Here is a 15192-nt window from a genome sequence, read left to right on the forward strand (position 1 = left end):
AACAGGAGACTGCTTGATTGCAAGGCCCTTACTGAGCCTCTCTGCAGGAGGCTGGACACTGGGTTTGAGTGTCCAGCGCTAGCTTTAACTCGGCAGTGCGTGCGTGCTTCTCCGAGACCGATGAAGACATGAGTCTCAGCATGTCCAGTTGTATACAGCAGTGAGCCCCTTCGGTGAAGTGAGTAAGTGCATGGCCCTTGGAGAACTCTCCCATCATAACATGGGTGAGGAGACTCTACCCAGACCTTAACACAGTCCTGTGGGATTCTGCACGAAGAGTCAAAGGCTCTTCAAGGAAAAGGCAGCTGTCAATGCATCAGAAACACCACTTCAGTGAGAATCACACGAATGGGAGCTTTGACGAAGATAAATCAGAAGGCTATAAACACAGGCAGAATATAGAAATGATCAGAATTCTTTTTGCAATTAAAAAAAAAAAAAAAAAAGAATGGTTACTTGGGAGGCAGAGGCAGGTGGATTGCTGTGAGTTGTAGACCAGCCTAGTCTACAAAGTGAGTCCAGGCCAGCACCAGGGCTACACAGAGAAATCCTGTCTTGGAAAACCAAAAAAAAAAAAAAAAAAATGGAGAGCAAGAACAAAAAGAGAATATTAATGGTCATGAAGATATGATATTTTAAAAACAGGCCCTTAAAGCTGCACATGGTGGTGCACATCTTTAATCTGAGCACTTAGGAGGCAGACGTGGGTAAGGATGGGCAGCTAAGTTTCAGGCAATCCTGATCTACATAGTGAGTTCTACGGCAGTAATGGATAGGCAGTGAAATCCTGGCGGGGGGGGGGGGGGGGGGGGAGACAGAGAAAGAGAGAGAGACAGAGACAGAGAAAGAGAGAGACAGAGAGAGAGAGACAGAGAGAGAGAGACAGAGACAGAGAGAGAGTGAGAGAGATTTTGTAGAAATTAGTTTAAAACCATTTAGCACTCATCCCATGCTTTATACGCTCACAGATGATGTTGGTCATGCAAACTATAACTTAAGTGATTACAAACATGCTAGCAGAAGTTTGTATCTTTGCTCTTACAAACAAGGCTCCTGCTAGTATCATGTAACACAAGCCTGGGTAACTGTTCTTGCCCATGTTTTTAAAGACTGAAGGGAAAGCCCCTACATACCCTTAGACATTAAAACACTACTGGGAAAAGTATAAACATAAGGCCGTGTCTAAGATGGGACTCTCAAAACTCACCCACTTTCTAAAGCTGTCAGGAGAGATGCTATTCTCGACTTGACTCTGCCTGCCGAGCAGAGCCTTTCCCTGACACACGCTGGGCCAATTGCGTGTGTCAGCTGCACCCTGCTAAGATCAGCTGTGCAGCGCAGAGACGCTCTATCTGACCTGACACCCACTGATCCGTTACAGATCTCTTCCTGAATAAAGAAGGACATCAGAGTTCATTTGTTCGCCCCCTTACACACCACCTTAGCAAGACCCCACTTTGTTCTAGGCTCTGGTCTAGGTGCCTGAGACACACAACAACCAAACATAGCCATTGCTGAAGTTTATACTCTAGTAGGTCGCAACAATAGGCGCAAGTGAGCATTTAACACACGAGAGGCCGCTAAGCACGAGGTGGAGAGTAAGGCAGGGAAGTGGGTCCGCGTAGGTGCCAGGGACTGTGTCTGGGGAGAAGACGGCCACAGATAGTCACCCTTGGGATGAGGACTTCTGAGGGAAGCAAATAGGAGAGACAGATGTCATGAAAAGGAGAAAAGAAAACGTCCTCACCTTTCTAGGGTCAGCCTGTCTGAGTAAAGAACCTTCTCTTCAGAAGAACGCTGGAGAATAGGAAACGACGGCATGGATGAGGTCACCAGATTATTGTGATCACCTATTGACAATGATACAGAGATCACTTGATTAAGACAAACCTTGACAGCTGTGAAACCAGAGCCACTGTTCATTTAGAACTCTTGGGAGCCTACAGATAGCTTTTCTAGACCTTTCCACAGCTTCTGTACTGGAAGCTGATATCACACTGGGCTTGCCTTCCTCTTCTCAACCCTAAGCTCTGTGCTCTGTGGGTGCCAAATAGCTTTCCCTTGCCTTATAGGTCAGCAGAAAGATCCAGAAAGACTGGCACTGTCTTTATCCCTTTACAGTTCTGATTCCTGACACTATATGCCAACCACAATACGCTACATGATAGCCCCTCATTACCAGATACATTGGGGCCAGCACTATGACAGCCCTGCCGGATTCTGGGCTTTGAAGGTGTCTGAATGGAAGAGTCTCCAAATGCTGACAAGGAGCTTGTGGCAGTTCTCAAGTCCAGCCCACAGAGTTCTGTCACGTTAGCTGTGGATGAGATGCGTGATGACTTATTACATGGCGAAGGACTTATTACTCCTCCATCTCCTTCAAAATATCAAAAACTTTATTACAAAGCTACATAATGACTTTGCTATAGGATATACACAGAACGGGATGCAGTTTGGGACAGCAGATGTAAACCTCACACCATCGTTTTCTTCCCTCTGTGTAGGCAAATGCTATTACTAGAGAACGCTGCCAAGACACTGGCATAAATGTCAGTAAATCCAGGCTACTGTAGTGAGGATCCAGAGAGAGTGTGATACCCTGTGAAGTCTTTGGGCTGTTGGCTGGGTGTTTCTGATAGGAGGAAGAAGCTTTTTATCTTGAAGAAAAACACATATGAAATGAGTAAGCTAGAACAATGTGCAAAACACAGAATGTTTAAAAAAAAAAAAAAAACAGTGTTGCAGAGGTAGCTCAGTGATTAAGAGCACTGGCTGCTCAGGTTTGACTGCTAGTAACCACATACGGCAGCTTACAATCATCAGTAAGTCCAATTCTGGGCTATCAAGCTCCCTCTTCTGGTCACTTCAGGTACTGCATGCTTGTGGTCAGGCACACATGCAGGCACACATCCAGGCAAACATCCATGCATAAATTTTAAAAATACCTATAACTACCCTTTAAAAAGAAAAATAGTACATTTGCACTTAAGTGTACCTAGTTGCTGCTTAATGAAGACAGGTGAATTTAAGAAGAGGTGGAGACTAAGACACACTCTAAAGAATGAGACGATTATAGAATGGTCTGGAAGCAAAGATGAAAAGTTCCAAAAATGTGAATACCAGAGTATATCTAACATATTTCTCCCTGTAGATAGAAAGTCAGTAAATGATAAGGAAGTACGGGTGTGAGCACTAGGTTGGGTGATAGAACCCGAGACTATCACAGAATTCTGATGCTTAAACTACCAGATAAGGAAACCAAACCTACAAGCTGACATACTTTCAGGAGGTCACTGAAGACAGAGTAACAGCCTAAAATCGAGTCACACCGGCTCTTAACTGTGAAGCAGTGGTATCAGTATTGTCTACAAGGCCAGGTCATCTCACGCTTTCCACACAACAACCAGTGCCCACATCTCACTTTCCTGAACATCAAGACAGCTAATCATGCTGTCCCAAGAGGGAGCATCTGGAACCAACACCCTGCTTACCAACAAACTCAAACAATGGGAACACTCACAGGTAGGATCCCCAAGCCACAGGAACCAACTCACTGATTTGAAGTCTAAAGCCAAAAACAGCCCAGGGATTAACTACAACAAAAGATTAGCCGGCAAGGTCAGTGGAAGATAAAGAAAGAAATTTCAAGGGAATAAAGAGTCTCATTTTGTCTGATTAACATTTCATTAGGTTCTTTGAATTATCATTAAAACTTCAGGCAATCCCAGACGTAACAGTAGGCCATACCCTTCCATGACTTGGAATGCAGAGGCAAATATCAAAGAATAAATTTCATTTACACTTTATGAATAAAAGAATTCTATCCTTGCACATTTCAGCTCCTCTTACATACAAATTTGTCATTATCTTTGACATGATAAGTTTACCATTGATGCAATATACACCAGACCATAAATGGCAAAACAAAAATGACTAGGTTAAAAAAAGACCTTAAAATCTACACACAAGATCCTGTGACTGGGACACACTGGAATCTTTGAACAGCCATGTATTTACGCTCTAAGCACTCACATGGAGACTGCCCCCAGATGGCAGGACTTTCACAGAAGGGTTGGTGCCACTCTTCTGTCACCCTGGCCCTGACTTCCTCACCAGTTCTGTAAGCTCCTGAGAGCTGGTCTCATTTTACATCTCAGCAGAATTTAAATGCAGGAGGCAATCAGTAGATGAACTGCTTTCCCACTTTATATGAGCTGAACTGAAAACCCACTTTGTGTTACTTCTATTGAAGAAAGAAAACCAGAAATTGCTGCATTGTATGTAAGTAGGTGCTTTAAAGTGCTCAGAGACAAAATGCTCTACAGCTGGTTAAAACACTCAGCATGGTGTAGGCTGGGGAGCTGGCGGTGGACATGTGAGCTTGCGGTAGACACACAGTGGCTGCACAGACAGCACAGCACACTGAGGTGAGCACTGCCTCCTCCTCCCGCCATGTCCAGATTTTACCTGATTACTTAAGGGGCTTAATGAGATTTTCATAGCATCACTGGAGTAGCTAGCTCTTACAAAACCCTGAGGACACAAGGCTAATGCTCAGCAACCCCCAAAAGGCCAAAAGGAAAGGCCACATCAAGGCTTAGACGAGAGAGTTTTGAAACATCAAGTTCTTTTGCTACTTAGGTCATGTTGTGGCGGTAGACTGTGTGTGTGGTTAATTTTTAAAACTAGTAAATGTCTGAAATGGGTTCTGGAGGGCTGCAATGGGAACATAGTTTATCACACAGATTTTTAAAAATTTTTTAGACTTTGTCAATCTAAAATTTTTCCAGGGTTGTATGCTCTGGGTTGTAGAAAATTAAGGACAGAGGTGAGGAAAACAGCTACAACCTGCATGGCTTTCCTTACATAACCCTGCCTAGAGCATGGAAGAGGGGCACGGGGAACAGTCTGCATTTAAGATATGCCAAATGAATGTCTTGTCACAGACAATAATTTTGAATGGAATCTTTTAAGTAAAAAACAATTCAGCCAGGGGTGGTAGCACATGCCCTTAATCTCAGCACTCAGGAGGCAGAGGCTGGAAGGTCACTGCGAGTTCGAGGCCAGGCTGGTCTACAAAGTGAGTCCAGGACAGCCAAAGCTACACAGAGAAACCCTGTCTCAAAAAAACAAAAAATAATTTTTTTCAATTTTTTTTTTGCCTAAATGTATTTTTATTTTATATGCTTATAAGTGATGGGTTTTATATTTAAAAGCCTCTAGGCCTCTAGGGTTCACAAAATCAATACATCCATAGTATTTCCTCATCAGCAGACATCTAGTAATGCTTTATCAACTTATCATACAAATATAAATTAACACCAATTCCTTATTCTAACTCTAGAAAAACTGTAAAAAAAAAAATTAAAAAAAAAGAAGTTTCATTCACAGCTAAAGGGAAAAGTAAGATGCTATTATGTAAAAAAATGTGAAAGAAATTCACAATGAATTTGCAGGCTCCAATCTACAGCTCACTGCTGGAAACAGTAGAGAGAGCACAGCACACACACTCTTGAAATGCAGGTGGAACCAAATGAAGAGGCAAGAGCAGACCGCTGTTGCCCACACTACAGATCTAGAGCTAGGCTGACGTCAGTTCCGGGAATTGACAAAGTCCTGGGTGGAGGGTGGGGGGAAGAGAAAAGACACATAAGGTTGTAGAGGTCCAAGAGGAAGGCCCAGAGGTGCTAAAAAAAAAAAAAAAGACGTACTAATCAATATTTAATATTCAAACTATTCAATACTGCCCTCTGTTCATACAGTAATGAAACAGATAGCTGAAGAACCTCTATTGATAAGCCATCTTGTATAGGCATCTAGACCCCAGCAGGCAAATCTACAGGGCCAGAAAGCATAGGGTGAGATGGGGTGCGGGAGCCGTGCAGAGAAATGGGAAGCAGTGCCCCTAAGCGGGAGGGGCAGTGCTATATCCAAGGACCCGGAACTGACTACTACTAGCACATACAAGTAACTAGCTCAGCTGGCAGTCACATGATTTACTTTGATTCTAAAAACATCTTCCAGAAGTACAACTCATTCATATTACTGAGCATGTGCCCAAGGGTGGTCCACAAACCACATCCGCACCACACCTGTCACAATCACTGTGGCACTGTGAACGCACACCCGAACACCACCCAAAACCTACAGACCAGCATGGGAAGCAGAGAGGGATGCACTGAGAATCCGGATTCTTAACAAACTCCCAAGTGACTCACATCAAGACTGCGGCTTCTGATGATGAAATGCCTGTGACTGTGTGACAGTGTGACAGTGTGACTGTGTGACAGTGTGACTGTGTGGGAAGAAGACAGTTTGTTTATACTCCTCACTTTCCACTTTTCTAATTTCAGAATCCTCATCTTCCCATACCCTCCATTTTAACTGCTTAGCCATTATTTTTTATTTCTCATATATGATCAGAACACTCTTTCCCTATCCTCTTTTGTAACCTACTTTCAAATTAAAATAAGACTAGGGTTTTTATGTATTGGAAGCAATCCCCAGTGGGCTGTGTGTGTGTGTGTATATGTGTGTGTGTGTGTGTGTGTGTGTGTGTGTGTGTTTGTGTGTGTGTAGATCTATATTGTCAATTGTGATTTAAACAAATATCGAACTAATTTTATAACAAATCGAACTATTTCATCTTGTAATTCCAGTTTATTTGGCTCTAGTCATACAACAATATTAAATAGCACTGTCAAAGAAAACGAATCTGCTCCCTGCTCACTGTCAGTACCTTGCCTACTTGCATAGTTTCTCTCCAGGTCATGCTGTAGCAGCCTGCCAGGAAATGATGGTGTTTCTCTATTAAGCTTGAATTCAACCTGAAAAACAATATTTCAGAAAAGATAAGGGAAATAAATTAACAGCCCGAAATGAAGTTTATTATAAGATAACAGATAAAATATGCTTTTAAAAAGGGATAACCCAAGAGTACACCAGGGAGGGCCACAAATTCATAATTCCATTTGTATGAACGACTCACAATTGGAAAATTCATACAGGCAGCAAGGATATTTGTGGTCTCTGGGGGGTAGGATAAGTGCTTAGTGAGTTTGGAATGGTGAGTGTATTCTAGAACTGAATAGACATGGCAGTTGTGCACCACCATGGATGGACTTACTGCCACTGAGTTGTAAACTTTAAAGTGGGCCAAACTAGCCGGGCGTGGTGGCACACCCCTTTAATCCCAGCACTCAGGAGGCAGAGGCAGGTGGATCGCTGTGAGTTCAAGGCCAGCCTGGTCTATAAAATGAGTCCAGGACAGGCAAGGCTACACAGAGAGACCCTGTCTCGAAAAACAAAAAATAAAAAATAAATAAATAAATAAATAAAAATAAAGTGGGCTAAACTGGAGTTTGCATGGAAGGTGTAACTTTCCAAACATAAAATTAAAGTCAGTTACACAAGATCAGATTAAAATACTTCCAAGCTCTCCACAAATATAATTAATGAAAACACAATAACTGAAAGAATTATTTGCTCAATCAAAAAGAAATGCAAACAATAAAAGCTACGTGGAACTGTTTCGATTTTTAAATCCTTTACATGTCAAATTATAAACTATTAAAATTGCATATTTAAGAATTTTAACCATTTCAAATAATTTTCATAGCAGAACTAAAGAGCAAAAACCAGAATGACCTCTCAGGCTTACCCATAAAAAACTCTAAATAAAAATATATCTTCAAAGACTTACAATGCTTCTCATCCACACACCGTACCACATCAGCACTTGCATCTTACCATCATTAACATCACTTGTCTACACACAAAGAAGTGACTGGTACAGAAAGGATGCTGACAACACTGCACTGGCAGAGAAGACTGACCTGGCAAAGGAACTAGGGAAGTCTTACAGCAATCCCTTATGTCTGAGTCTAATAAGAAACACATTTTCCATTAATTCAGCTGTTGTTGGGCATGATCAAACAATGAGACCAGGAGATTCAAAGAAGGAAGTGTTCACTACTTTCACACCTCAATATAATTCGTCAATTGCAGCCTCTTAGTTAGTGGTCCCTTCCATTTACCCACCTCTAGCCCTCGTTTGCGCTCTTTCTGCTGCTGTCTGTAAACCCTGGCCTCTAAACTACAGAGCTCTTCCCGTGATGTCCATTCCACAACTGAAATGTGATGGTTGAGAATGTATCATTCCATTACAGGGGAAGTGTACTGTGCACAAATAGCATAGACTAAGGGGGGTGGGGTGGGGAGGGGCAGATATATGTAAGTGCCGAGGTGAGGCAGGAAAGGAAGAAAAAACTTTATCTCAAAAGCAAAACGCAGCCGGGCGTGGTGGCACATGCCTTTTATCCCAGCACTTGGGAGGCAGAGGCAGGTGGATCGCTGTAAATTTGAGGCCAGTCTGGTCTACAAAGTGAGTCCAGAACAGCCAAGGCTACACAGATAAAGCCTGTCTTGAAAAAATAAAAGCCAGATATTCTGGAAATTTCCCAGGTATTACAAAAGTAAATGGTATGGGGATAGAAAGATGGTTCAATGGTTAAGACCACTGCTATTCTCTCATAGGACCTGAGTTGGGTACCTGACACCCATGGCAGGTGTCTCACAACTGCCTGTAATTTCAGCTCCTCAGGACCTGACACCTTCCTCTGCCCTCACAAAGACACAGGCACAGCCACAGACAGATAGACACAGACACAGACACACAGACACATAGACAGACACACACACACACACACACACACACACACACACACACACATGAACCTCAGTCAATGCAATATGAAAACAATGTAACAGCATTCCCACTGCTAAGCTACTTTTTCTTCTCGGATTTGAAATGAATTATAGAGTGACGCCCTCCTAAAATGTCACATTTTGTCCTTCTTGAGATGTCACAATTAGAATGACCCCATCACTTTACCTATGTCTAAGGAATAAAAGTATTTCTCAATTAAATTATGTCATACAACCAATTTTAAGACATGACTTTGACAGAAATGTTTAAATGTCAGGGAGGGCTCTTGAACCAATGGAATGACCTAGCTGATACAAGAGGGGTGATTTGGCTTTATGTAGGCAGAATATAAAATCAACTTTACATTGAAGACCAAAATATATATACTCAATCCACAGGTCAGAATCTATTTTTAAAACATGCAATTATTTGTGTACAATATCTGACAACTTATTTTCAATTTAAATACAAATCGGCTTAAATCTTACTTTGTTTTTGTCAGAAAGTGACGACGTTTGAATAACCAGATGAAGTCCACAGTTCACCTGAAATGCAGAAATTAAATTACAAAATATATTCTTAATACACACACACACACACACACACACACACACACACACACACACACCATAGTACAAGACATCACAATAATTGGAACACAGTCAAAAGCTCCATCTTTGTTTGCTTTTCTGGTAAATAACCAGAAAATAGCCAGAATTGTAAAATCATGTCTAAGAATTGAACGCCTTCATTGGTTTATTTTTCAAAATGTCGGAGGCACCAATTTAACCCACCTTGTACCTGAGGCTTTGCATCCCTGCTATGTCTCTTGCCAGTCAATATATCAGTGTTCGAAGGAAGGAGGTGGGAGTGTCTAAGAACAGGTTCCTTTCTCAAATGAAAAAAGAAGGAAAAGAACGGCGGTAGGTGGTAACTAAAGGCATCCAGGGTTTGCCTAGAAGACCAGCTCCACCTTCTGGGGAGCTCAGATCCTGGACACGATTTTAAACACCTATCACACAATATTCAAATACTCTCGGAGCACTACGGACTGGCCCAGGAACCCCTTAGCCTCAGTGAGACAATAGCTTTAGCAGCGCTGGTCCCAGTAACTCATCCCATCACCTAGGACAAAGACTCCAGTCAGAGAGGACAAGACTAATAATGAAAAGGAAGAAAAAGCAGGAAGGCCCAGCTCACATTGTTTGCAGCCCGGCCAGAAACGGAGCGATATTTCCCGGGAATCATGGCAGGATACTGTCCAGGATGTTCGATCCTCCTTCGAGGTAATGCTACAGATAAAATTCAAAGAGACCAAAAGGGGTCATCTCCCAGGCAACCCGCTCAGGGGTTGCCATAGAAACCACCATTTCCGGTCTGGTCCTCGCCCCAGATCTGCGCTCGGTCCGAGTGGCTAGCCTCCGGGTGTATCTGTGGGGCCCCGTGCGTCAGCACTTCCTTGTTCTGGCTTTTTTTTTTTTTTTTGGGCCGCGTGAAAACAGCGGGAGGATCCGGAGGAGGATAAGATAGGGAAGAGGCTGGGCACATCGGTGGCTATGGTAACCGTGACTTCCGGTCCTTTCCTCTTTACGACCCGCCTCAACTCTGCCCGCGGGAAGTTTGATTCCTTTTGCGTGCACTTGCGTGTTTTCCTGGAAGAATCGCCAGGAAGAACTGGAGAAAGATACCCAGAACCTTCCCATTTCGAACCGCAGTTGGGCACTTCCGCTGGGCTGAGGCTAGGAAGGATATAGCCTGACTTGGAGACAGTGAAGAAGCTTAGTTTCCGTGAGGCCACTGCAGCCCGAGGAACCGAGTGCGCCACAGTTGGGAGCCCCTACTGACTGTCCCCAAGACTGTCGACCTGTTAAAAAATGACTGAGGAAGGAAGCTGTGAAGCTACTGATGAAGACGAGCCTTGCTAATAATCCCTTCCTGTACCTAAGCTTCTTTTGACTGATCCTGGATGCCTTCAAGTTCATGTACCTGGAGAGCCAAACTTCCCAGCGTGTCCTCGCTGCTTACTTTTGAACTTTAATAAACACAGGTTACACTTACCTTGCAGCTGATTACCGCTACTTGCTCTCTTGAAGACTTCCAAGCCCTCTTTGGGACAATTAAGCTTCTGCCCTATCACCATTACGTGGATTAAACAATGGATGGCTCCCTAATTGTACAAAAGATGTGTTTAATTCTAAATCTGATAAAAGTTTGCCAAGAAGTCAGGTGGCCTGTAACTGACATTTTGGCTTTTAATGTGTGAGCTATGTACAGAATGATAGGGCTGAAGGAAACATTATTTCTCAGCTAGTCCACACCAATCATTTTAACATGTAGAAACTCATGCAGATGTTAACTTCCTCAAGGGCCTGGAATTCTTATTATAGCTTCAATTACAAGACCAATAGTCTTTCTACAGTACTGACTTGCATCCCACATCTGGGTGGATGCCTAAGACTCTTTCTTTAGTTGTATTCTATCACTATTTGGAATACAAACATGTGATTTTTGGAGCAAAATTATAAACACAACTTACACGTCCATGCATGTTTCTTTCTTTCTTTCTTTCTTTTTTTTTTTTTTTTTTTGTCCTTGCCCTACCACACCTGTTCAGTTTAATACTTAACACTGTCTCAACCTGTTCATACATGTAAATATTGACCTTCTTAGATTTTGGGTTTTCTATATTCCTTTCTACCTAGACTGCTCTGCTGTTTCATGCAGTAACCAGAGTTATTCCTCTTCTGTTTTCTAGCACCATCAATAAAGTCCTGCTCCTTTTTAAAAGAACAATCGACTGAAAAATATTTTCTTTGGGTCCCTAACTTACATATTATCTTTTTAAAAGTATCTTTAGTGGTGTGTGTGTGTGTGTGTGTGTGTGTGTGTGTGTGTGTTAGCAAAGGCGTGAAATCATGGCTGTTACAAGAATGGACTTGATGGTCAAGTCCCGGGGTTTGGTTATGGTTCTGCCGGTGACTAAACGTGCTCTCTTCCCATCCTGTGCCCAGGTTTCTCACCTGTAATGTAAAGATGTTAATCACTTCCTCTGCCATAGTCTTTCAAGAACTCTAGATTGTTAACTACTTAGAGCAATGTCTGATGTACAATACTCATCATGGTAAGCGTTGGTTGTAATCACAGTCAACCCTTGGCCCGTGTGCCTTGCTTCCGAAGCCTATGTTCAGCCTGTCCTCTCTTCATTGACTCATTTTTGGGCAATGTTTGAATGCTAAATACCTCGGGAATTCATGGAGATGCTAGACATGGTGTTAAGCTGAAGCATGGAGGGAGAACTAGGCAGCCAAGTCAGCACCACAGAGCTGCATAAACCCATGGGAGTTAATCTATGCCTGTTGCAGCCAGGGCTCAGGCTATCTGATGTGACATTTAGCTGCAGTGCTTTCAAGGAATCCAACTGTAATGGCAAATCTCGTGGGTCAGTTTGGCTAGATCTATAATCAACTAACATATAAGATACTAGGAATTCCTTTGAGAAATTCCCTTCATCAGATCATTTGAATCAGTAAGAACCCACCCTCAATGTGAGTGGCACTGCCTCATGGCAGCCCGGGTGAAAGGAGATAGAAAATGGAACCTTTGCTTTCTGCCTGCCTTTGCCTTTTCTCCTGGCAAGTTCTTCTGTCTTGTTGTTAGAGCAAGCTTCTTTGGGCTCTCCAGGAATACTCCTGGCCTTCAGTGTCAGACTGGGACTGCAGAGACATCCAACCTTGTGGATTGAGCAATTTGCAGATTCTCAGCATCGCTGGTGTGAGATGACCACATCTAATAAACTAATCTAATAAATCCACTCTTAGTACATATTGAGTATATCTGTCCGATCCTTCTAGAACCTTGACTAAAACATGTTGGGGACAGTAGGCCATATGGCCAGCGTTCAGCCATCTTGTCAGAGCATGCACCTTTAGGCTTCTATTTCTCCAGCAGTCTATCATTAACCAGAAACCAGCTGACCCTGTTGTGGTTCGGCAGTTAGACTAAAGATAAGATTAATGTAGAGCCACCCTGTTATGACTTATCAGTTAAACTAGATCAAGATAGAGCAAAATATTCGGTGTGGCAGAGCATTATGACCCTGCCTGGAATTCCCTGTGTCTTGAGATAGCCTGCAGCTAGGTATCCATAGCAACCCTCGCTTACGCAAATACCCATGCCCCCGTGCCTATAAAAACCCTGTGAAATTTTTCAATAAAGGGGATTTGATCAGAATCCAGACTTGCCCCCATTTCTTCGTGTCTTGTGTTCTGTTCTTCATACAGTTGATTCTCCTTTCGACAGCTTTAGTCGAACCCCGGCTAGCTGGGACAAAAACACCAGCCTTCCTGTTTCTGACAAACCCAAGCCCACTCTTCTCCAGAAATAGTTCATTAATGAAGCTGGACACTTTCGTAAGTCCCGCTTAGTGGATTTCTCTAGAGTAATTGGATCAAACCCAATCGGCCCTGTCAGCTCCCTATGGGGAAAAGCATCTATGTCCTTGGTGTGATTTAATAGACACTCAGCTAATAACTGTTGTATTAATGATAGAGAAGTTCCATGTATTTAATGCTCTAGACACTTCAGGTCTTGATGCTGTCCAAAGGAGACCTTGTCACTCATAGACTAATTCCTTCTGTGTATATGTCCATCCTTTTCATTTTCCAGCTCCCCTGAAAAGGTTAGAGCTGAAAGAAACTTGGGAAAGCATCCCGTCAGAATGCTTCATTTTGTCAGTGAGAAAATGCAGTCAAGTGGTTGCCAACACTTGCATAGCTGTTTAGTGACAGATGACATCTTCCATCGTAGCTCATCAACTTGAAAAAATTACTTATGTCCAGTTAGATGGTGCAAGCATTAAAAGCACTTGCCACGAAGCCTGTGACCTGAGTTCAATCCCCCGGACCCACAAGGCAGATAAATGGAGAGAACTGCCTCCCTCAGGCTGTCCTCTGACCTCCACATGTGCATCATGGCACATGTGTGTATGTGCACATCCACGTAAATTAGTAACTTAAAAAAAACCCAAACTGTTTAACTGCTGGAACACATCTTCTACCTGCCCTTTGAATGTCCCCTAATCTTTCCTCTAGGTCATATTCTCAAGCTTGTTTTTCATTTAAATGATTCCCTCTGGGGCAGGGCTTGGTGTTCACATGCTTTTAATTCCTGATATTGGTGTTTTTTTAAAAAAAAAAAAAACACTCAGCTACCAGGTGTTGTCACACATTTATCTACTTTCTAGCACCGAGGTCTTAATTCCTGGCCTGGAAAAGAAAAGGTGGATCTTCTGTCCTGCTGGACCCAAGAGGGATGGTTTGGCAGGTATTCTAAGGAAACTATTACTGCCTATTTAATGTTAAGTCAGAAGAGTCCCAGACACCTAGGACATGTTTGGTACTATTCCATAATGGTATTTGTAGCTTTATAGTCTCAGTATTATACTGCACACTGAGATAGCTAAAACCAGATACTCCTTAAACAGGTTTCCCTAATTGGACTCAATTTTAATTCATGTATTGTTTTAGCTACCACCACCAGGGAATAATGAATTTCTTTTTTCTTTTCTTTTCTTTTTTTTTTGTTTTAACATTTATTCATTTATTATGTATACAGTACTCCAGCTGCACATACACCTGCAGGCCAGAAGAGGGCATCAGATCACATTATAGATGGTTGTGAGCCACCATGTGGTTGCTGGGAATTGAACTCAGGACCTCTGGAGGAACAGTTAGTACGCTTAATCTCTGAGCCGTCTCTCCAGCCCAGGAATAATGAATTTCTATAGCCAACAATTGTGTCTTTGGCTGTCCGTGGGCCTGATGCTTTATTTCTTTACTGACAGTACTACCTAGTTGACAGATTGTACTAAAGGCCCCCAAATTCTGGCATTCCCCATCAAGACGTAAAATGTGTGTTTTCACTTCCTGACTTTGGGTTGGCCATGTGGCTGTGTGACTTACTCTGATCAATGGGACATCATGAATGGTAACTCAAGCTGAGATGTGAAAAGAGCCTGAGCAATGGGGTTGCCCTTGATGTGGTCCTGACTCCAGGACTAAGAGGAATGCTACGTCATGCTGAGAATGAGTAAAAGCCATGTGGAAAAACAGCTTGCTCCTTCAAAGAGTGCTCCAGCTGTCCAAGTGTGGATGAGGACACTGTGGGGCACCGAGTCTCTCCTTACATACAGGATAGCTGAATAGACACGAGTAAAGCTAGTAAACCATGAGCCTCCACGATAGACCTTCCCAGCCAACCCAGTCAATTGTGAGATGAGTCAACAGTGTATTTTAAGCCATCAAGCTGTGGTATCGTTTGTTATGCAGCAAACACCACCTGATAAACCAGTCAGACCATCAGACTGACTGACTGACTTTTTTCCTTCTTTTGGATTTTTGAGACAGGCTTTCTCAGTGTGGCCTTTGCTGTCCTTGAACTCTCTCTGTAGACTAGGCTGACCTTGAACTCATAGAGATCTGCCTGCC

General features: G+C 42.8%; 1 protein-coding gene across 3 annotated transcripts in view; it reads right to left on the reverse strand.

Moving 5' to 3' along the window:
• The window catches only part of Lrrc49 (leucine rich repeat containing 49), a 97507-nt gene extending 87330 nt beyond the window's left edge, over positions 1–10177 (reverse strand). The window contains exons 1-5 of one of the 3 annotated variants that reach the window (XM_051156570.1): positions 9908–10177; positions 9196–9252; positions 6740–6827; positions 2180–2317; positions 1748–1850 (exon numbers count right to left, since the gene is read on the reverse strand). In XM_051156570.1, the coding sequence (XP_051012527.1) occupies positions 1748–1850; positions 2180–2317; positions 6740–6827; positions 9196–9252; positions 9908–9955 (434 nt within the window). In that variant the 5' untranslated portion in view covers positions 9956–10177. Of the gene's footprint in view, positions 1–1747; positions 1851–2179; positions 2318–6739; positions 6828–9195; positions 9253–9501; positions 9836–9907 lie in introns of those variants that run through there. The other 2 variants (XM_051156571.1, XM_051156572.1) reach the window with 2 other exon arrangements.
• Between the last annotated feature and the right edge of the window lie 5015 nt (positions 10178–15192).

Source organism: Acomys russatus, chromosome 14, assembly GCF_903995435.1.
Source record: "Acomys russatus chromosome 14, mAcoRus1.1, whole genome shotgun sequence".
Taxonomy (NCBI): domain Eukaryota; kingdom Metazoa; phylum Chordata; class Mammalia; order Rodentia; family Muridae; genus Acomys; species Acomys russatus.